Source organism: Hemicordylus capensis, chromosome 2 (assembly GCF_027244095.1).
Source record: "Hemicordylus capensis ecotype Gifberg chromosome 2, rHemCap1.1.pri, whole genome shotgun sequence".
NCBI lineage: Eukaryota > Metazoa > Chordata > Lepidosauria > Squamata > Cordylidae > Hemicordylus > Hemicordylus capensis.
In genome coordinates this window covers 243,706,682-243,729,002 of record NC_069658.1, presented here as the reverse complement: position 1 = coordinate 243,729,002, position 22,321 = coordinate 243,706,682, and the positions used below count along the sequence as shown (strand labels likewise).

Below are 22,321 nucleotides of genomic sequence, written 5' to 3'. Positions count from 1 at the left end.
TGGGCAAGGATCCAAAGAACAAGTGGTAGGCCACACTGCCCCAAGTAGCTTGTCCACATTCTCAGGAATAACAGATTGAAACTGATCCAATCTAATGCAGCAAGTGTGACAACAGGATCTAGTGACGGGGTGTGTGTGTGTGTGTGTGTGTGTGTGTGACTAATAATGACTAATTAATTAGTTACCATTGCTACTCGGAGGTATTCACACCTAGCAGAATGTGATGGGCCTCTCCTTCTCCATGGGTTTGTCCAGTACTTTTAGAAACCCAGCTAAACCAATTATGGAGCATATACAGTAGCTGAAGCAGGTCTGCAAGTTTGGAGACTCATGAGAATGTGGACAGGTCTGAGGTTCTGATCATGCCTGAAAAGAAATGCTGCTTCTTTTATGGTGGCTGAACACACCTTACAATTCTGTCTACATCCCGCTTTCAAAATGCCTCTTTCAATTCTGTGCCTAGCTCTGGGAGAGAGCCAGCTTCACCAAATGTGGGCACAATCATTAGTCTGAGGCCTCAACCAGGAAGAGCTGGGTTCAAATCCTCTCATGCAATAGCATGCTGTAGCGAGTACTAATGGGAAATGCTTTAATACAGTGTAATAAGTATGTGAAATACCACTTAGGTGTGAATAGCTAAAACTCAAAAACAATTTATCCACAAGTTACAACCCTCTCAATAAATGTACAATAAAACACTTTGAACATGTCTATACACATGCTTGCAGCCAAAAAATTCTCATTACACAGTTGAAGCAACCATATAAATAAGACATTAAATATAAATCAAATAAAATATAGACTCAAATTTGTTTACAATCATGATAACCACCATAGAAATAAATACTGCTAGAAGGATGTAAATCAGATCTTTAAAAGATTGCAGTAGCTAATTGGCATTTTTGTAAGTAGTGCAACTTATTACTCAATAGCTAATTGGCGTTTTTGTAAGTAGTACAACAGGATTACACCATGGTAACACCTGTGCCTAACTTGCTGTAAGAGGGGGGAAATGGGTTACTTATAATCACTTATTCCTTACAATGACTCCTTCATCTTTAGAAACTTGAGTTATCTATGGTGAGAAAAACCAAACGTATGGTTTCTATACGAACAGCCAAGCAATAGAGCTCCTTTTCTCAATTTTGTGGGTTGAACATACACAATCCTTATTAGTATCATGCCCTTTAATATGTTCTCCAAAGAGTCTACATCGTGAGCTCTCCGCTTGTTGGCATATTGGGGAACAGTCGCTCAGTAGGCAGTGGGGCAGTTACCCCTAGATTTAGCAACTGCAAAAGAGCCAAATTGAAAGGGAGCTCGCCTTGCCCATGCTGGGATACCTGAAGAGACTCCTGAAGTTAACTCACCACAGTTAACTCTCTGTTCAAGGTCTCTCTGCAGGATTGACCCTCCTTTGATTTACCTCCTCTCCATAGATGCCTCAAAGGAGCAAAAAACCAATTACCTCAGCAGGAAGTCAGATAAGGCTCCACAAATGTGCATTCCCTCCTTGTCAAAAGCAGGCTAGAGTGGGCGATAGGAACTCAGAGAAGTACCCATTAAAACACTGATTCGTTTGCACATTCAGCCACTCCATTTGCATTATCCCATTCATGCATTGTGTTGTAGTGCAGCACAACAGACAAAACAATGGGATCTTTTGAGACTTCCCGGAACTGCCCTAGCCAAGAAAGAAGGTCAATTGGAATGTCCCCTCAGGACACGTTTTGGGCTTTATGTGCCCCTGGATTTTTCAGCCAGTGTGATCCCCTTGGTCTCCAGTGCTACCCACTTGATTACCACCTTGTGGAGTCACCCGTTACTTAGACACTGCAGCGGGCACTTGCTATACTACTTAGCTGTGTTCTGCTCTGCGGGTCACCCTTGCTTCCAGGCCCTAGATCAGTTACCTCTGAGGGAGGCAAAAAGAGAGTTTGAGGAACATTTAGCCAAAAGTATCAAGGGGAATAACAAAAACTTCTTTAAGTACATCAGAAGCAGGAAACCTGCCAGGGAGGTGGTTGGGCCATTAGACAATGAGGGAGTGAAAGGGATTATTAAGGAGGATATGGAGGTTGCAGAGAAACTGAATGAGTTCTTTGCGTCGGTTTTCACGGCAGAGGATAGAGAGCATATACCTGTACCTGAACCAGGCTTTTTAGGGATGGAGGCTAGAGAGCTGAGTCTGATAGAAGTGACAAGGGATGATGTTCTAAACTGTCTGGAAAAACTGAAAGCTAACAAATCACCAGGGCCGGATGGCATCCATCCAAGAGTCCTAAAAGAAATCAAATGTGAAATTGCTGACCTCCTTGCTAAAATATTTAACTTATCCCTGAAATCGGGCTCTGTACCAGAGGACTGGAAAGTAGCAAATGTAACACCAATTTTCAAAAAGGGATCCAGGGGCGATCCGGGAAGTTACAGGCCAGTTAGCCTAACGTCCATTCCAGGCAAATTGATGGAAAGCATCCTCAAGGATAAAATTGTAAAGCACCTAGAAGAACAGGCCCTGCTGGGAGTGAGCCAGCATGGCTTCTGCAAAGGTAAATCTTGCCTCACCAGCCTTTTGGACTTCTTTGAGAGTGTCAACAAGTATGTGGATCAAGGTGATCCAGTTGACATAGTCTACCTGAACTTCCAAAAAGCTTTTGACAAAGTTCCTCATCAAAGACTCCTGAGGAAACTTAGCTGTCATGGGATATAGGGACAAGTACATGTGTGGATTGCTAACTGGTTGAAAGACAGGAAACAGAGGGTAGGTATAAATGGAGAGTTTTCACAATGGAGGGAAGTAAGAAGTGGGGTCCCCCAGGGATCTGTACTGGGCCTGGTGCTTTTTAATTTATTCATAAATGATCTAGAAGCAGGGGTAAGCAGCGATGTGGCCAAATTTGCAGATGATACCAAACTCTTCCGGCTAGTGAAATCCAAAATGGATTGTGAGCAGCTCCAAAAGGATCTCTCCAAACTGGGGGAGTGGGCAACAAAATGGCAAATGCGGTTCAATGTTAGCAAGTGCAAGGTGATGCACATTGGGACAAAAAAACCCAACTTCAAGTATATGCTGATGGGATCCGAGCTGTCGGTGACGGACCAGGAGAGGGAACTTGGGGTTGTGGTGGACAGCTCGTTGAAGGTGTCGACTCAATGTGCGGCAGCTGTGAAAAAGGCAAATTCAATGCTAGGGATCATTAGAAAGGGGATTGAAAATAAAACAGCTAACATTATAATGCCCTTATACAAAACTATGGTGCGACCACACTTGGAGTACTGCGTACAATTCTGGTCACCACATCTTAAAAAGGACATTGTTGAACTGGAGAAGGTACAGAAGAGGGCAACCAAGATGATCAGGGGCCTAGAGCACCTTTCTTATGAGGCAAGACTACAACACCTGGGGCTTTTTAGTTTAGAAAAAAGACGACTGCAGGGAGACATGATAGAGGTCTATAAAATCATGCATGGCGTGGAGAAAGTGGAGAGAGAGAGATTCTTTTCCCTCTCACACCACACTAGAACCTGGGGTCACTCCATGAAATTGATTGCCAGGAGGTCTAGGACCAACAAACGGAAGTACTTTTTCACACAACGCGTGATCCACTTGTGGAACTCTCTGCCACAGGATGTGGTGACAGCCAACAACCTGGATAGCTTTAAGAGGGTTTTGGATGACTTCATGGAGGAGAGGTCTATCAATGGCTACTAGTCAGAGGGCTGTGGGCCACCTCCAGCCTCAAAGGCAGGGTGCCTCTGAGTACCAGTTGCAGGGAGTAATGGCAGGAGAGAGGGCACGCCCTCAACTCCTGTCTGTGGCTTCCAGAGGCATCTGGTGGGCCACTGTGCGAAACAGGATGCTGGACTAGATGGGCCTTGGGCCTGATCCAGCAGGGCTGTTCTTATGTTCTTATGGTTTCCAATCTTCTTTAAAACATTCTAAAAAAATTTTTTGTCCTATACTTTTTATTCGAGTTTCACAACACGAAAGGACAAACACATATTATACAAACATTCACAAAGACATACAATAAAGACTTCCATCTCATCATTGGAACAAGTGTTATTGACAATAACCGGGTCTTGCCTATAGATTAAACATTCTCTCCCCAGTAATTCATATAAAAAACAACTTAAGAATATTTTTAAAACATTTGTTAATAGCCCTCATAGGCCTGACAAAAATCCATTTTATGATGTATTTTTAAATAGACAAGAAGAGGGTCCCATTCTTTTTTAAATTCTTCAAATTTATTTCTTAGTAGTGATGTTAATTTCGCCATTTCTGCCAATTCTAGTACTTTAAGAATCCAATCCTCTTTAGACGGGCATTGACTATCTTTCCATTTGCGTGCAAATGTCAGTCTTGCTGCCGCTGTTAGGTACATGAAGATGGTCCAATATTTCCTCGGGAGAGCATTGTTATCAATACCTAATAGTATTGATTCTGGACTCTTAGGAAAAGTCATTTTGAATACTTTTTAAAGTTCGTTATATATTAAGTCCCAATAACATCTCGATTTATTGCATGTCCACCATAAATGAAAATAAGAACCCTCTTCTTTCTTACATTTCCAACATTTATTTGACATATTCCTGTAGATTACGGCCAACTTTTTGGGCGTAAGGTGCCATCTGTACATCATTTTCAAAATATTTTCCTTTAAGTTAGAGCAAGCAGTGAAATTTATATCTTTTATACAAAGTTTTTCCCATTTTTCAAAATCAATGTTATAACCAAAATCCTGGGCCCATTTAATCATTGAGGTTCTTACTACCTCCATTCTTGTATCTTCCATTAGTAATAGGCCATACATCCTGGATACAAGTTTTTCTTCCTTATCGCACAACTGTAGTTCGAATTCTGACTTTAGTTGGTTAAAACCCCTTTTACAGTCTTGCTTAAATAAAGCATTGATTTGATGGTATTGGAACCAAGAAATATTCCAATCCTGCATATGTTCTAACTTTTAAAGTTCATAATTTACACCTTGAAGGATGAGCAATTGTTGATACGTGGGCCAAGATAGTTGCATATTTTTCTGTTTTCTAGATATAACTTCTAATGGGGATACCCAAAGTGGGATTTTTGCTTCTAACAAAAATTTATTTTTCATCCATACCATATATAGACTTCTTCTAACATAATGATTTAAAAATTCTTTATTTACTTTTACCTTGTCGTAAAATAAATATGCATGCCACCCGAATCTTAAATCAAATCCTTCCAAATCCAGCAATCTTGGATTTTTTAATGTAATCCATTCTTTTATCCAGGTTAGGCAAATCGCTTCGAAATACAACTTAAAATTTGGTAGGGCAAATCCTCCTCTCTTCCTATCATCTGTTAAATTTTTAAAGTTTATCCTTGGTTTTTTGCCTTGCCAGACAAAATTCCTTACATCTTTGTACCACTGGACGAAAATTGACATTGAATTTATTATTGGTACTGTCTGGAGGAGATATAACATTTTAGGAAGAACATTCATTTTAATAACAGAAATCCTTCCGCTTAATGATAAATGCAGTCTATTCCATCTGCTCAAATCCATCTTTATTTCTTTCCAAGTTTTGATATAATTATTTTGAAACAACAATGCATTGTTTGTGGTAAGTGTCACTCCTAGATATTTTACCTTTTTCCCCACTTTAAAGCTAGATCTCAGAGCAAATCTTTCAATGTCTTCTTTATTCATGTTTTTAGTTAATACCTTTGTCTTGTCTTTATTTATATAGAACCCTGCCAGGTTCCCATATGATTCTAATATCTCCAATAGTGTATCAATTGATTCTAAAGGGTCTTGTAAAAATAACACTATATCACCTGCAAAGGCTCTTAATTTGTAACTTTGTGTCCCTATTGTCAATCCTTGTATTTTAGTTTCTTCCCTTATCATCCTACACATGATTTCCAAAACCAATATAAATAATAATGGAGATAGGGGACAACCTTGTCTAGTACCTTTTTGAATACTGAAATAATCTGTAAGTTATCCATTAACCTTAATATTTGCTTTTTGTTCAGAATATATAGACCCAATCGCCCTTATGTAGTTAACTCCAAACCCTACAGTTTCCAAAGTTTTCAACATGAATTGCCAAGAGATATTATCGAATGCTTTCTCTGCATCCAAAAATAACATGGCCAGTTGTTTATCATTACATTTTTCATAATATTCTAGTACATTCAAGACAATTTGTACATTATCCTTAATTTGCCTTTTAGGTAAAAATCCCGCCTGATCTTCATGAATTAACTCTGCTAAGACCCCCTCCATTCTTTTAGCAAGTATAGAAGCATATAATTTGTAATCGTTATTAAGCAGGGAAATTGGTCTATAATTTTTAACCAAAGATGTATCTTGACCAGACTTTGGTATTAATATAATAGTCGCCTGCCTCCATGACTCAGGAAACCAACCCTTCATCATAATTTCATTCATTGTCCATTGTAATGGTTGGGACAATACTTCACTAAAGGTTTTATAATATATAATTGGGAGCCCATCTGGCCCTGGCGATTTCCCCCCTTTTGCTCGCTTAATAGCATCCTTAACTTCTTCATTGGAAATGGGAAAGTTCAATTTTCCCCATTGTTCAGAATTTAATTGTGGTAAGTTTCTTAATTGTAAAAATTGTTCTACTTTATTTAACTCAACCTTTCTTTTTTGATAAAAGTCCTTATAGTATTTGTAAAATTCTCTTTTAATCATTGACTGTTGGTTAATAATACCACTGGAGGTGCACAAACTCATTATATAGTTCTTTTGCCGTTCAACTCTTAGTTTCCAGGCCAAATATTTTCCCGGTTTATTTGCCTGTTCAAAAGATTTGTTTTAAGAATTTTAGATTTCTTTCCATCTCCTCCACCGTCAACATGGAGTATTTCTGTTTTAATACCTTTAGGTGTTGAATCAAAGTTTGATCACCTTTTTTCTCAATCAGTTTCCCTTCCAAATCTTTAATTTGAATCTGGATTAAAACCTTATTCTCTTGTTTCTTTTTCCCCCAGTATGCATTTTGTTGAATAAAAAAACCCCTCATCACCGCCTTACTTGCACCCCATATTGTCTTCATTTGTAGATCGTCCTTTAAATTTATCTCAAAATATTCTCTAAGTTTTTGTAAACCTACTTTCACAACTTTAGATTGATTCAAAAGGGACTCATTTAATTTCCATTGATAATTTTTCTTTATTCCAATTTTCTACTTTAATTCTATAGGATTACGATCAGAAAATATTCTTGGCAATATATTGATATCTTTCATTGTTATCAACACGTCTACATTGGCCCAAATCATGTCTATTCTCGTATGCGTCTTGTGCCTATCTGAAAAGAAGGTATACTCCGTCGCATCTGAGTTTTTAATTCTCTATATGTCATGTAAACCAAAATGCTCAACCATGTTTTAAAAAGCTCTTGGTAATTTCCCATCATTTTTCCTCAAATCTATTGTATCTCTGTCAGCCTGCGTTGAGACAATTCCATTAAAATATCCCATTAATATAATCCGTTGCCTATCTATCTCTGTTAGTTGTTTTTCCAATTTTCTCTGGAATTCTGCTTTTACCTCATTAGGGGCATATATGCCCACTACTATGTATTTTAGATCTCCCACCTTTATCTCTACCACCAATACTCTTCCATAATCATCTTTGTATAACAATTTTGGCTCTAAGAAGTCTTTTATATAAAAAAAATACGCCCCTTTTTTCTTAATATCTAGGGTTTCAAATTGCTGACCTAGTGCTTTGTTCTGTAAATACTTTATATCTCTCCTTCTTATATGCACTTCCTGTAAGCAAATCAAATCCAATTTTCTTTTTCTCAAATCATGAAATATTTTTTGGCGTTTTGTTTTTATGTTTAAGCCATTTACATTTAAAGAGAAGAATTTTATTTCCATAGTAACTATTTGTTTATATTGCTAATTCCTCCCTTATTTAGCGCCTTTTGTCTTTTGTATGTCCTCTGAAATCTGAAGATCGTTCCTATACCTACGAAGAAATTGTTTTACTTTTAAGTCTTCAGTTAGTCTATATTTCTTATTTTTAAAGGTAAAGGCAACCCCTTGAGGGAACTCCCATCTGAAGGGGATTTTGTTTTGTTTTAGAATATCAGTCAAGTCTTTGTATTCTTTTCGTTTCATAAGAAATCTCTCTGGGATTTCTTTCATCACCATTATAGTTTGACCGTTAATTTCCCATTTGTCTTGAAAATGGGCTTGTATAATACGATCTCGGGTAAATTTGGAATTAAGTTGAATTACACAATCTCTAGGGACTTTATGGGCAACTGCAAAATTGTGGTTTACTCTGTAGGCATTTTCAACCAGTCCTTCTATATTAGGTATGTCCACCTGCAAGAGTTTAGCTAATTCATTTGTCAGAACATCTAGTAAATTTTGAGTTGTACTTTCTGGAATTCCCCTTATTCTGAGCATTCTTTCCCTCTGTGCCATTTGCAAAAATGCAAGTTGGTCAGCTAACTCTTCCTTTTCCTTTTCCAATTCTTTTATCTCCTGACTTACAACTTCTACGTTTTTAGAAGTTAGCTTAGTATCCTCCACCGTTCTCTTACTTATTTCTTCCAAGTTGTTACATTTGTTTGAATTGTCTATGATCCCTTGTTTCATCACTTGTACCTCCTTATTCAACTGCAACATATCTTGCTTTAAGACCTGTGAATCTGCTTTTATCTGTTGTATATCCTCTTTAAGAGTTTGCATATCATTGACCATAGACTGTACTACTTCGTTATTTGTATCTAATTTACTATTAATGGCTTGAAGCAGCTCCCAAATTTCACCAGTGGACCTTTCCACTTGGGGAATCGTTCCCACTGATAATCTTCTAGCCATATGGGTTTGGATTCCGGTTGGAGTATTCTTATTCTTAGACATTCTGATATATAAGGCTACAGTAACAAATTGGATATTTACAACAAGATTAACTCTTTAGCCAATATACCCCTCCTGTAACTTCAAAGGGGGAGGTATAGTTTCCACTTTGAATCCAGTTCACCCTTTAACTCTTTTGAGTTTTTCTTTACTCAGAGTGTGTACGTTTATTCACTCTATTATATAGACACAGGTTACCTCAAGTTCGTATTTGTAGATGAACCAACTAAAGCAGAATCAACTATACCAAAAAGAGGGTAGAAGCTATACTTCACGCTCTTCAAAACATCACAAAACGCCCAGGAGTTCGCTGTAGTCACCTCCGTGTTGTCCAACGTCGACTCTTTCCACTTAAAATGAAATTGTAGACTGACAATTTAGTATCTTAAACTACTTTGATTAGCTTTGGCAAGATTTAGTTCACTATAAGTTACTTCAGCAGAATTGGTAGCCGTGTGAAAACATAAAGGTTAGAGTAGGCGTTAAACCTCCCTCTCTTCAAAAAAATACTGTAAAGGTATAGCTCTTCTTCTCTGTAGATATACTTGAAAAGTCTTAATCACTCTCTATATAGAGCTATAGTATCCCGACCGTACCTTGGCATCCAAAGGCAGTCAGAAAACATTGTTGGGTAGAGCTCTCCGCAAGTTGTTGTTTTCCTGGTTCTTTTAGATGAGATTCTTAATAAATCCCTTTGTTACTTCATTGGCATTTCGTAGAAATTGCAACGCTTCTGAGCTTGGTTTTCAGGCAGCCTGAACTCCACACTGCAGAACTCTCCTTGACTCTAGCCCTGTCGTTCAACTGGTGTGAAGAGTCTGCAGCTTCCTCGCACCCCTTCGCAACAGGAGCTGACTTCTCCAGGCTGGTGAGTCTTTTACACCTCCCACTTTAATCCAGTGGGGTGGGGGTAATCTTCCTTAAAGCATTCTAAATTTTGATCTCTTATCAGTACTGTAAGTTTTGCCATCTCCGCAGATTCCAGAATTTTTATCAGCCAATCGTCTTTTGAAGGCAGTTCATTACTCTTCCATTTCTGTGCATATATTATTCTGGCCACCGTGGTAGCGTACATAAAAAATGTTAAATTAGTTGTAGAAAACACTCCTTGTGTTATTCCCAGCAGGAAGGATTCTGGCTTCTTAGGAAATGTCATTTTAAATATTTTCTTTAACTCATTATATATCATGTCCCAAAATGCTTTAGCCTTCCTACAAGTCCACCACATATAAAAAAAAGGTTCCTTCAGAGTGTCCACATTTCCAACATTTGTTTGAAACATTTTTATACATTAATGCCAGGTTTTTTTGTGTCAAATACCACCTATACATCATTTTATAGTAATTTTCTTTTAAAACATAACATGCAGTGAACTTTAAATCATTTTTCCATAATTTTTCCCAGGCTGCCATTTCTATATTGCACCCCACATCTTGAGCCCACTTTACCATAGTCGTTTTAACCACTTCATCTCTTGTCTCCTCCAAAAGCATGAGCTTATAAATTTTAGAAACTAATTTTTCATCATTTTCACACAGCTCTTCCTCAAATCTCGACATCTGATCCCCAAATCCAACTTTAAGATCCTTATTATAAACTTCATTTAACTGATGGTACTGAAACCAATCACTAACCAAATTTTGTACTTCAATTAAACTTTTTAACTTACAACCCTTTTCTTGAAAATATAACAGATCCCTATAAGTACCCCATTGCACTTGCATATTTACCTCTTTACGTGCTAAAGCTTCAATCGGAGATACCCATAACGGAGTTTTAGGTTCAAACCAATTTTTAATTTTAGCCACTCCCTCATTAGACTCCTTCTTACATAGTGATTCAGAAAATCTTTATGTATTTTACTTTTTTCATACCACAAATATGAATGCCATCCATACCTTCTATCAAATCCTTCCAAATCAAGTATTCTAGGATTTCTTAATGTTATCCATTCTTTTAACCACGTCAAACAGACAGCATCAAAATACAACCTTAAGTCTGGTAGGGTAAGACCACCTCTTTCCTTTGCATCTGTTAAATGCTTAAAATTAATTCTTGGTCTTTTCCCTTGCCAAACAAATTTGGTTATGTCCTTCTGCCATTGCTTAAAACAAGTTAAGGTATTGATTATAGGAATAGTCTGAAATAGAAATAACATTTTAGGCAAATGAACAAAGAATTATTGTTTGTCAGCCAAACCCCCAGATATTTAATTTTCTTCTCCACTTTCAACTCACTTATTTTAAAAAAATCTATCCTTAGATTTCCGATCCATATTTTTAGTCAGGACCTTCGTTTTAGTCTTATTTCTATAAAACCCAGCCAATTGGCCAAATTGTTGTATTTTTTCCAAGAATCTTGTCCAGTGGATTTTCTAAAAAGAACACAACATCATCCGCAAAGGCTCTTAGTTTATACTCTTGTTTCCCAATTTTTGGGCCTTGTACTTGATCATCTTCTCTAATATTTCTACAAAGCACTTCTAAGACTAATATAAAAAGCAATGGGGAAAGTGGACATCCTTGTCTAGTCCCCTTTTGTATTTTGCAATTCTCTGATAATTCCCCATTTACAATAATCTTAGCATATTGCTCCGAATAAATTGTCTTGATAGCCCTAATAAAATTGTTGCCAACGCCCATTGCATCCAATAATCTCCACATAAATTGCCATGTTCTTAAATTAGCTTATGTTCTTAAATTAGGGAATGTCTCCAACCAAAGCTCTTCCCACACGGCAAGCATTTATATGTGAACACTAGTATGAAGCTTTTGATGAGAAGTCAGGCTTCTGTTCTGTCTGAAGCCCTTTCCGCACTCCAAGCACCTATATGGTTTCTCCCCTGTGTGAACCATCTCGTGTGCAGTGAGATATTTACTTCGACTGAAGCCCTTTCCACACTCCAAGCATGTATATGGTTTCTCAGCTGTGTGAATCCTTTGGTGTTTAGTGAGATATTCAATCTGAATGAAACCCCTACCACACTGCAAACATTTATATGGTTTCTCTCCCATGTGAATCCTTTGGTGTGAAATCAGGCCTGATCTATAACTAAAGCTCTTTCCACATTCCAAGCATGTATAAGGTTTTTCTCCTGTGTGAATTATCTGGTGTGTAGTCAGGCCTGAGCTCTGACAGAAGCTCTTTCCACACTCCAAGCATGTATATGGTTTCTCTCCTGTGTGAATCCTTTGATGTACAGTGAGTTCTGTACTTGTACTGAAGGCCTTTCCACACTCAAAGCATCTATATGGTTTCTCTCCTGTGTGAATCCTTTGATGTACAGTGAGATCTGTACTTTTCCTGAAGCCCTTTCCACATTCCAAGCATGTATAAGGTTTTTCTCCTGTGTGAATTCTCTGGTGTGTAGTCAGGCTCGAGCTCTCACGGAAGCTCTTTCCACACTCCAAGCATTTATATGGTTTCTCTCCTGTATGAATCCTTTGGTGTGAAGTCAGGTTTGTGCTGCGACTGAAACCCTTTCCACACTCCAAGCATCTATATGGTTTCTCTCCTGTGTGAATCCTTTGATGTACAGTGAGATCTGAACTTTTACTGAAGCCCTTTCCACACTCCAAGCATCTATATGGTTTCTCTCCTGTATGAATCCTTTGATGTACAGTGAGATCTGTACTTTTACTGAAACCCTTTCCACACTCCAAGCATCTATATCGTTTCTCTCCTGTGTGGATCCCTTGGTGTGAAGTGAGATATGCACTTTGACTGAAGCTTTTCCCACATTCCAAGCATTTGTATGGTTTCTCCTCTGTATGTATATTCTCATGAAGTTGAAGACTGGATTCAGAACTGAAGCTCCTCCTGTAGAAAGGGCAATGAGTCTTTTGATGAAAAGTCAGGTTTCTGTTGTGTCTGAAGCTCTTTCCACATTCCAAGCATCTATATGGTTTCTCTCCTGTGTGAATCCTTTGATGTAAAGTCAGCCTTACTTGATGAAAGAAGCTCTTTCCACACTCCAAGCATGTATATGGTTTCTCAGCTGTGTGAATCCTTTGATGTACAGTGAGATCTGTACTTTTACTGAAGGCCTTTCCACACTCCAAGCATGTATATGGTTTTTCTCCTGTGTGAATCCTTTGGTGTGACGTGAGGGAGTCAGATCGAAGGAAGCTCTTTCCACATTCCAAGCATGTATAAGGTTTTTCTCCTGTGTGAATCGTTTGGTGTGAAATCAGGCCTGATCTATAACGGAAGCTCTTTCCACACTCTAAGCATGTATATGGTTTCTCTCCCGTGTGAATCCTTTGATGTGTATTGAGATGTGAACTCACACTGAAGCTCTTTCCACATTCCAAGCATGTATAAGGTTTTTCTCCTGTGTGAATTCTCTGGTGTGCAGTCAGGCCTGAGCTCTGACAGAAGCTCTTTCCACACTCCAAGCATCTATATGGTTTCTCTCCTGTGTGAATCCTTTGATGTACAGTGAGTTCTGTACTTTTACTGAAGGCCTTTCCACACTCAAAGCATCTATATGGTTTCTCTCCAATGTGAATCCTTTGATGTGTATTGAGGTGTGAACTCACACTGAAGCTCTTTCCACATTCCAAGCATGTATATGGTTTCTCTCCTGTGTGAATCCTTTGATGTACAGTGAGATGTGCCCTTTGACTGAAGCTCTTTCCACACTCCAAGCATGTATATGGTTTCTCTCCTGTGTGAATCCTTTGGTGTGAAGTCAGGTTTGTGCTGCGACTAAAACCCTTCCCACACTCCAAGCATCTATATCGTTTCTCTCCTGTGTGAATCCTCTGGTGTGAAGTGAGATGTGCACTTTGACTAAAGCTTTTCCCACATTCCAAGCATTTGTATGGTTTCTCCTCTGTATGTATATTCTCATGAGGTTGAAGACTGGATTCAGAACTGAAGCTCCTCCTGTAGAATGGGCAAAGAGTCTTCTCTACTACGTTCTCCTTTCCCCCCAGTATTGTGACTGTATGCAATTCATCATGAGGAGAAGCAGGAGATCCATTCCTCGTCTTCTGCTTGACCTGAGTTTTTATTCTTTGCTGTTCCCTCTGTGTTCTTCCAGCACTTCCCAACAATACTCTGTGGCAGTTTCCCTCATTCTCAATATCCCAACTGGCACCTGCTGGAATGAAGAGAGGAAACTGATCAGGTATGAGACAGTCAAGGGGCGTCAGGTCCATGAACAAGCCCCAGTTACAGGTCGTCTTGATGGGAGAAGGACCCAGACAGACTGGCCTGTATTCCCCAGGCATGGGTGGAGGCAGCCCAGGGTCAGCCCTGGGATTTTGGGTGCCCTAGGTGGAGTATGATTTGGCACCCTCCAACTCAGGATAGAGAAAAACGAGATATCTAGCTTGAAGAAGTATTTACTTGGAAATCTACATGAACACTAAAAAGAGAAAAACAAGCAGTTTAGAATGGACCTTTACACAATGGCTGCTACTGCATGCCACAGCAACAATCAGACTTTGTCCCACCCAACTGAAATGAACACTGTAAATTTCAAGGAGCATTGGCAGTGTGGAATTTGCAAGTTAGGGTGCAGTGGGTAAAGTGTTGGACTAGGACTGGAAAGACCCGAGTTCAAATCCCCCATTCGGCCATGAAACTCGCTGGGCAACTCTGGGTCAGTCTCTTCTCTCTCAACCTAACCAACTGCACAGCGTTGTTGAGGATAAACATAACCATATAAAGTGCTCTGGGCTCCTTTGAGGAAGAGCGGAATAGAAATGCAAAATTCAGTAATCCAAAGCCCTTTGGTTTAAAAAGAGAGTTTAACAATCCGGCAGTAACAGCCTTTCCTTTCCTGTAAAGAGTGAACTGGAAGTGAACCCCGTCCTGACTGACAGGCAGTGACCTCTAGGGATCAGCCACTCAGCACGTGTTGGGTGGGTCCTAGAGGGACATGGGGCAGGAAGAGAGGGTTTCTTTGTTCTCAAGGAGCTTGGCGGGAGGTGAGGGAAGCACGGGCAAAAAGGCTTAGTGAGGAGCAATGAAATCTAAATGAATACTATCCAGAGTATTGGTTCAGGTGCTGGGCCCAAATGGGGACTCTCCTCTAGTGGAAGGTAATTCACAGGACTTGGCTTGCAATCTGCTGCTTGCGGGGAGTCCTATTATATAGCTGAGAGGATGAAATGTTTGCTAGGACCAGTCTCTGCTTGGATTCCAGATCTCCCTCTCCTAACCGATCATCCCCTCCCTCCAGTCTGTAAAACTTCTTAGGGAAGGGGCTGTAGTTGAGAGGAGGAGCATGTGTTGAAGGTCTCTGCTTCAGTCTCTGGCAGCATCTCCAGGTAGGACTGGGGAAAACCCCTATCTGAAACCCTGGAAAGCTGCTGCCAGTCAGTGCAGAGAACCATGAATTTGATGGACCCATGCTCTGACCCCAAATAAAGCAGCTTCATATCTTCAGAGTCTGTCAGATGAAATCTCCCCAGGGTTCCATTTTATGGAATGGATTCCAGATCTCCCCCTTCTAACTGATCTCCCCTCTCTCCAGAAAGGTCTATCAGCAACTACTAGTCTGAGGGGTATGGGTCACCACCAGCCTCAGAGGCAGGATGCCACTGAATAACAGTTGCAGGGGAGTAACAGCAGGAGAGAGGGCATGCCCTCAACTCCTGCCAGTGGGCTTCCAGCAGCATCTGGTGGGCCATTGTGTAAAACAGGATGCTGGAACTAGATGGGACTTGAGCCTGATCCAGCAAGATTGTTCTTATGTTCTCCTTGATACTCACAAGAACCCTGTGAGGAAGGTTAGCCTGAGAGATTATTGGCTCAAAGTCACCCAACAAGCTTCATCTCTGAGGAGTATTTGATCCCAGGTCTTCAAGATCTTTAACACTCTGACTGCTATAGCACACTGGTTCTCTGGCCCACAAGTGAACTGAACCCAGTTATCTGCACCTTGTTCTCACCAACTTCAGCAAATCAGACCCATCTCTCTTCTCCTATTTCAGTCTCCCCTGCAGCAAAGAAGAGGGAGCCTTACCCAGAGAGGACACATTCTCATAATTCTCCTCCATGACTTCCCTGTGCAGGGCTCTTTGGTCTTGATCCAACAGAGCCCACTCCTCCTCCGTGAAATGCACAGCCACCTCCTCAAAGGTCACCAGAGCCTGGAAGAAGAAGAAAACATTACCTCCTTCACAAAACACACACTGATCCTTTCCCTTCCAAGCACATGCCAAATGGGCAGTTAATGTACGTTGGGAGACGAATGGCAGGAAAGATTCCCCTGCAGTGTCATTAATCCTATTTATATACTACTTTTCACAAAAATCTTCAAAGGGGTTTACGTAGCAAATAAAAAGAAATGGAGAGGGAAGGTGCTTTGTTTCAAAGGTGCTCCAAATTGTTTCAAAAATAACACATAAAAATAGACACCAGGGAGACACCAGGAACTGACTCTAGAAAACACACTATCCTTCAACGGCCAATTGCCATCCTCCATAGCCCTCCCAGCCAGAAGTTTTGTTTGTTTGTTTTTTAATTCCGGCAGAAGCCAAAGGAGAGATGCTTTCACACTCAGGGGAATATGGGACAGAAAACGGTGATCTCTTCATTCCCTGTCCTCCTCCTCCCCCAGCGATCTCTCCCCTACTTGATCTGCTTGCATTGAATCCTCTTCCATTCCAACAGCAAGAAAAGATGGCCGACAATCCATTGACAGAGTCGTTCCAGTACCTGCAAATCACACAAGAGTGATAGAAAGATGCTGGTGAAAGAAATAGAGAGACAATTAAGTATAGTTTTAAGTATAGTTTTTTTTACTGGTCCCAGTACAGATCGCTGGGGGTCCCCACTTCTTTCTTCCCTCCATTTGGTGCCAATGTTCCCATCAACTAGTGGTTGATGGGAAAGATGCCGGTCTGGGGATTTGATAATCTCCAATCATGATTAATTTTTGATTTACATTTCCTGTTTCTGTACAAATTTATATTTAAGCTCCATGCAAGAAAAATGGTCTCCCCCCAGTCTCTGCAAGTACAGGTTTGGACGTATAAATCCAGAAAAAAATTCTTTAAAAAACTTTTTGCAAGAGGCTAGAAGGCAGCATCCTCTTCAAATGGGCTCAAAGAAACATCAAAGCATGCCATGTATTTCAAGGATATTTGAGCAAGAGGGAGACCAAGGGGACTTCCAACACATCCCTCCTTACCCAGGGAGGTGGAAGCTCCACCAACTTCCTGCAAGGTCCACCTGGACAGCGGCCTCTGCTTGGCATCTAATGGAGCCCTCTCTGCCTCAGAGAAACCAGGAGCTGCTTCTGACAACAGTCCTGGAATCTGAAATAGAAGAAGTGATTCCACAGAGGGAACAGGGAGAGGTAGAGATTAGGACAGGAATGGTGCAGAACAAGGCCTGAGAAGGGGTCAGCTGGGAGGGTCATCTCCTGGAAGGATTCTCCAGTTGCCTTCTTGGACAACTAGTGGCTTCTTCCAGCATCTCCTGGCTCACATTCTAGGCCTGTTGCAACGCCCAGCATGAAGCGCTCTCTTACCTGTTGCTCTTCCTGCTGCTTCTCTGCCTGGCTCAAACCTTCTGCCAGGGCCACCACCTGGGAACTATTCTTCGCTCTGCATTCCCTGACCCAGCTCTTCATCTCCTGTGGTAGGGTGGGCTGGAACCTTGCCAGGACCACCAGGTCCATGATCTGATTTTTTGTGTATCTTTCTGGCATCACCCATTGACTGCAAAAGTTGTTCTGTTGGTTACAAATCTCTCGGGGCCCCTTGGCATCCTGGAAGCCACTCACGATCTTCTGTGTGGTCCTTTCCCAGAATCCCCCACTATTCTCAGAATCCCCCACTGCCTGGGTGGCATCAGGGCTGTTTCCTGCATCAAGGCCAGCAGAATCTTTCTTTCCCATCTTTAATCTGTGCTCCAGGGCAGCCTCCAACAAGATCCAAAGAACTACTCCTTCTTTCTTGAGGGATGAAAGTTTTTGACACCCAGATTCCACTTTGTGGACCTTCTTCCTGTGCAAAAAGGAGACAAATGCCAGGAGTCAAAGAGAAACTAGAGAGGCAATGTGTGGGGGAGGAAGAGGGGGCAGAACAAAACCTTCATTCAATACAATCTCTTTTCCTTTGGTCGGACTCCAAGAATTGCAAAGCCTTCCTACTCCTCTGGGCTTCCTTACAGCCCCCCTCACCCCACTTGCGCCATCAACACTCCTCCCCTCCAGACTTCTGTCTCCTTTACTCCTCCAATTGAAGAGGAATTGTAGCTCAGTGGTTTCTTTGTTCTAGTCCCAAGTAGACAATCCTGGTCTAGTTGGGCCAGAGCTTTGACTCAGAAGGCAACTTCATCAATGTTCTTCAGCTGCCTCTAAGGGAAAATGAAAATAGCTTGAAACTGAACTGAGTCAACCCAAGGGAGCTCCTCAGACAAAGAGAGCTCCTGGCTATTGAGAAGGGAGAATAATCCCCCAGAACAGGGAAATATGTGAGGGGTAAGGAAGGTGGTGCATCTTCCAATGGGGTGAAAGGGGACAGGGGTGGGGGTGGAGAGATCAACCTTCCTCCCATCTACCTCCCTCCCCCCCCCATGCTCCCACATGAGCAGCTGCCTTTCCAGGCCCCATTACTTTTAGGCACCTAGCCACAGCGGGGAAGTAACTTGCCTAGCTATCAAGAGATTGCTGGATGGAATCCCCAGACTATGGGAAACACCTATATCAGGCAGCAGCGATATAGGAAGATGCTGAAAGACATCATCTCAAACAGTGCAGCAGGAGGCAATGGGAAACCCCTCCTGTATTCTACCAAAGAAAACCACAGGGCTCTGCGGGCGCCAGGAGTCGACACCGACTCCGCCCCACAAATTTCCTTGAAGCAACTCCTAGTCTGAAGAGGGGCGAGCTCAAACTTGCTCCTCTAAGCAGAGGCCCCCTTTGTTCTCTCCCTTCCTGCTGGGTCTCCCACCCACAGCATTACTTCTCCACTAGGCATTGCGATCATGCCTTCGGGTGCCCCCCTCCCCACCCCCCAACACACAGGGGACTCACCAGATCCCCCTGTAAGGGCGGAGAAGGCACTTGGACCCCAATACCACCACCACCAGAAGAAGAAGCAGCGTGAGAGCTTCAGTTCCCCCTTGAACGGGCTTCAGGCAGCAGCTCCGGATTTTAGTCCAGGCAGCAGCATTCCCAGCTAGGCCATCCTACCCTCCAGCAGATCCAGCCAGAAATCCCAAGGTGTGCCCAGTGCAGGTGCAGCCTAGCTTGAAATGCTGCAGAGTGCCGACGCTGAAATCCGGAGCAGTGCATTTTGGGGCACGTAGTTCTGTGAATGACTACAATGCATGCACTCATTCAACGGACTACATGTCCCCAAATGCACTGCTCTGGACTTTGGCCTCTGCTTGCCCTTCCGGCTACGCTCCACCCCTAGAGAGAGGGAGGGAGGGAGTGGGGGGATTGCCAATGCCAAGCAAGAGCCGCAGGAAGGGAATGCCGCTTTGGGCTTGATGCAGGGCTCCCTGGTAGCAGAGAAGGGAAGATCCTCCTGTCTGCTGTCTTCTGCCCCCAGAGAGAGAGGGAGGCACGGCAGGGAAAGGGCGGAGGACGGGAAGGGCTCCCAAGAAGGCGACAGATATAGTGTGATTTGGGTTTGCCAATGTTTAGTTCCCTGAATAAGGGTAGCGACACAGGTTGTGGAGGTGGGGGGATCTTGATAATTCAAAATCCAACTTGAACATAGTGCATTGTCCCACTTGCTAAGCAGGGACCACCCTGGTTTGTATTTGGATGGGAGTCTACATGGGTGAGCACTGTAAGGTATTCCCCTTAGCAGAGAGGGCCACTCTGGAAAGCGCATCTGCATAAAGAAGTTTCCAAGTTCCCTCCCTGGACTTCCCAGACAGGGCGGAGAAAGACTCCTGGCTGTAACCTTGGAGAAGCTGCTCTTCCCTCTGTGTAGACAAAATGAACTAGATGGACCACTGGTCGGACTAGATATGAGGGAGCTTCCTAAGTTCCTATCAGGATTTCATCTTTCTCTCTGAGTATACTGTAACAGTATAATCCCCCCTGTTTCTGCCTGGGGCCGGCAGCATACCTGTCATACCATGGCACTTAATCTCCCTCCCTGGATTGACAGAGCCGGCCTCCATGTAGTGCTGAGCTGGGCCAGACCCCCTTCCTAGCCCACTCCCTCCCTAGGAGTCTCCCAGCCAGGTCCAGCTTGTGCAGAGCCAGAGACTGGAAACAAAAATGGCACTTTAGGAGGAGTCGTGAGAGCAGGCCAACAGCTTGTTCACCCTTCCCTTGATCTCTAATGCCTAGAGGTCTCTGAAGAGATTGTTTGGGAGTAAGGATCATCAAGACAAGGCACCCTTTCAAACATGCTAGAGAGAACATTCCGGCAAATCTAATCCAAGATGATTAATTTAGGAAATGTCAGATTCCCCAGACTGAGTCACTCCCAAAGGCTAAAACAAGCACCTAATCAATCAATCAATTATTTATTTATCTATCATATCTCTATGCCGCCTTATATAAACATCTCTAGGCGGTGTACAAAGTTAAAACTCAGCAAATGTAAAATATAAAACCATTAAAATTCACAAAATAAAACAAGTAAAAAACAATCTCAAAAGATAAGCATATTAAATAAAATTAAAAATTTCAGTTAATAGCCTGGGAGAACAGGTAGGTCTTGAGGTTATTCCTAAAAGCAAGAAGAGATGCTCTTATTTCAAGAAGGAATGTATTCCAGAGCCCTGGGAATACATGAACCACAGAGAAGGCTCAGTAGTCACGAGTTGCCGCCAAGCGAGCTGGCGCCAATCAATTAGGCTGATTAACCAGACTTGCCCAGGGAAGGAGATGGGTTCCCTCCATTGTTCCCTTTAACAGGGATTTCCAGATGTTGTTGACTACAGCTCCCATAATCCCCAGCTGCAATGGTCAAAGGGGACCGGATGATGGGAGTTATAGTCAGCAACATCTGGGAATCTCTGTTACAGGGGATATTCCTCCTCGGCCAAACCTAGAACCAAATCTCCAAAACCAAACACTTGCTTCAGTAGCAAGATCATCATATTCGCTTAGGCCAGCTAGAAGAGAAATCAACAGGTTGCTTCCCTGTAACTTTGGTTCTTCTAGTGGCCATTTGTGCTCTTACATGAATGGATTTTGTGCCTGCGCAGAGACCATGTTGGAAATCTCTGGATATGATATCAAGGATTTTGGTGGTAGCCTCTCCCCCTATGGTGATATGACCATGCGTTGGCTTTCCCCCTTCGGTCCCCCCGAGTCCATAGGCACCATTGTTCTTCGATGTGGTCTGCTCCTCAATTTGCCGCCCCTCTCTGGGGGCGAGGGGAGAGCCGCCCGCCTTGTCCTTAAAAACCACTGCTGTGTGGTGGAATAAGGTCAGCGAAGGCTGCACAGCGGGAGCTGCAGGGAGAGGGTGAGGGGAAAGTCCCCTGCTTTATCTTTAAAACGCCACACAGCGGCTGCATCTGGAAGGGTGGTAGTGGGCCGAGGGGAAAGTTCCCCCTTTTAGCAATGCTGTAATGCGGGCGGCGAGGGAGAGCTCCTTCCATCTCCACTCCTCCCTCCCAAATGACTGCATGCCCCATCTGCATGGGTCTTTCTCCGCAGGTTTCTCCGCTATGGGTCTTTCTCCGCAGGTGGAGAGGAAGACCACCCTGTCACCTGCACAACGTTCTAAAGGTAAAGGGGGCGACTTTCCCCTCTCCCCTCCCTGCAGCCACCACTGTGTGGCCTTGTTGACCTTATCTCACCACCCACAGTGGTGGCTTTTAAGGAGAAAAAAGGGGGTCTTTCTCCTTCCACCCCTAACTTCGCTGCAGAGGTGGGGGCAGCAAATCCTTGGCTGCCTGCAAGCCACAAAAGGCTTAATCAGCCCCTGGTTCTAGGAATTCCGTTTCCTGTAGTCTTCAGCCTTAGCTAGTACTAATATTTCCCACTAGACTGTACTGGAGAGGAGAGCTGGTCTTGTGGTAGCAAGCATGACTTGTCCCCATAGCTAAGCAGGGTCTGTCCTGGTTGCATATGAATGGGAGACTTGATGTGTGAGCAATGCAAGATATTCCCCTCAGGGGATGGATCCACTCTGGGAAGAGCAGAAGGTTCCAAGTTCCCTCCCTGGCTTCTCCAAGATAGAGCTGAGATTCCTGCCTGCATCCTTGGAGAAGCCACTGCCCGTCTGTGAAGACAATACTGAGCTAGATAGACCAATGGTCTGACTCGGTATATGGCAGTTTCCTATGTTCCTGTGTACTATTTAGCAGCTCCATCTTCCAGAACTCAGTCGTTCTCAATACAATTTTAATGATCCTAATTGAATGTGCTGTCTTATTTTGCTAATTCCCCATGTGTATGATTTTGCTGGTTCACTCATCAATGTGGAATTTCTAATTCTCTTTTTAAATAACTATGATTGATTCTTCATTAGAA

The 22,321-nt window shown here is 42.4% G+C and overlaps 1 protein-coding gene across 6 annotated transcripts in view; it reads right to left on the bottom strand.

Moving 5' to 3' along the window:
- The window catches only part of LOC128347428 (zinc finger protein 420-like), a 48,420-nt gene that overhangs the window by 6,406 nt on the left and 19,693 nt on the right, over window positions 1-22,321 (bottom strand). Inside the window, exons 1-6 of one of the 6 annotated variants that reach the window (XR_008317564.1) lie at window positions 18,902-19,130; window positions 17,393-17,870; window positions 17,051-17,177; window positions 16,493-16,575; window positions 15,881-16,007; window positions 11,139-14,008 (exon numbers count right to left, since the gene is read on the bottom strand). Coding sequence is in view for 5 of the 6 variants with exons in the window: in XM_053302060.1 (XP_053158035.1) it covers window positions 11,646-14,008; window positions 15,881-16,007; window positions 16,493-16,575; window positions 17,051-17,177; window positions 17,393-17,761 (3,069 nt within the window). In the remaining variant the exon portion in view is untranslated. Of the gene's footprint in view, window positions 1-627; window positions 14,009-15,880; window positions 16,008-16,492; window positions 16,576-17,050; window positions 17,178-17,392; window positions 17,871-18,901; window positions 19,131-22,321 lie in introns of those variants that run through there. The other 5 variants (XM_053302060.1, XM_053302062.1, XM_053302061.1 and 2 more) reach the window with 5 other exon arrangements.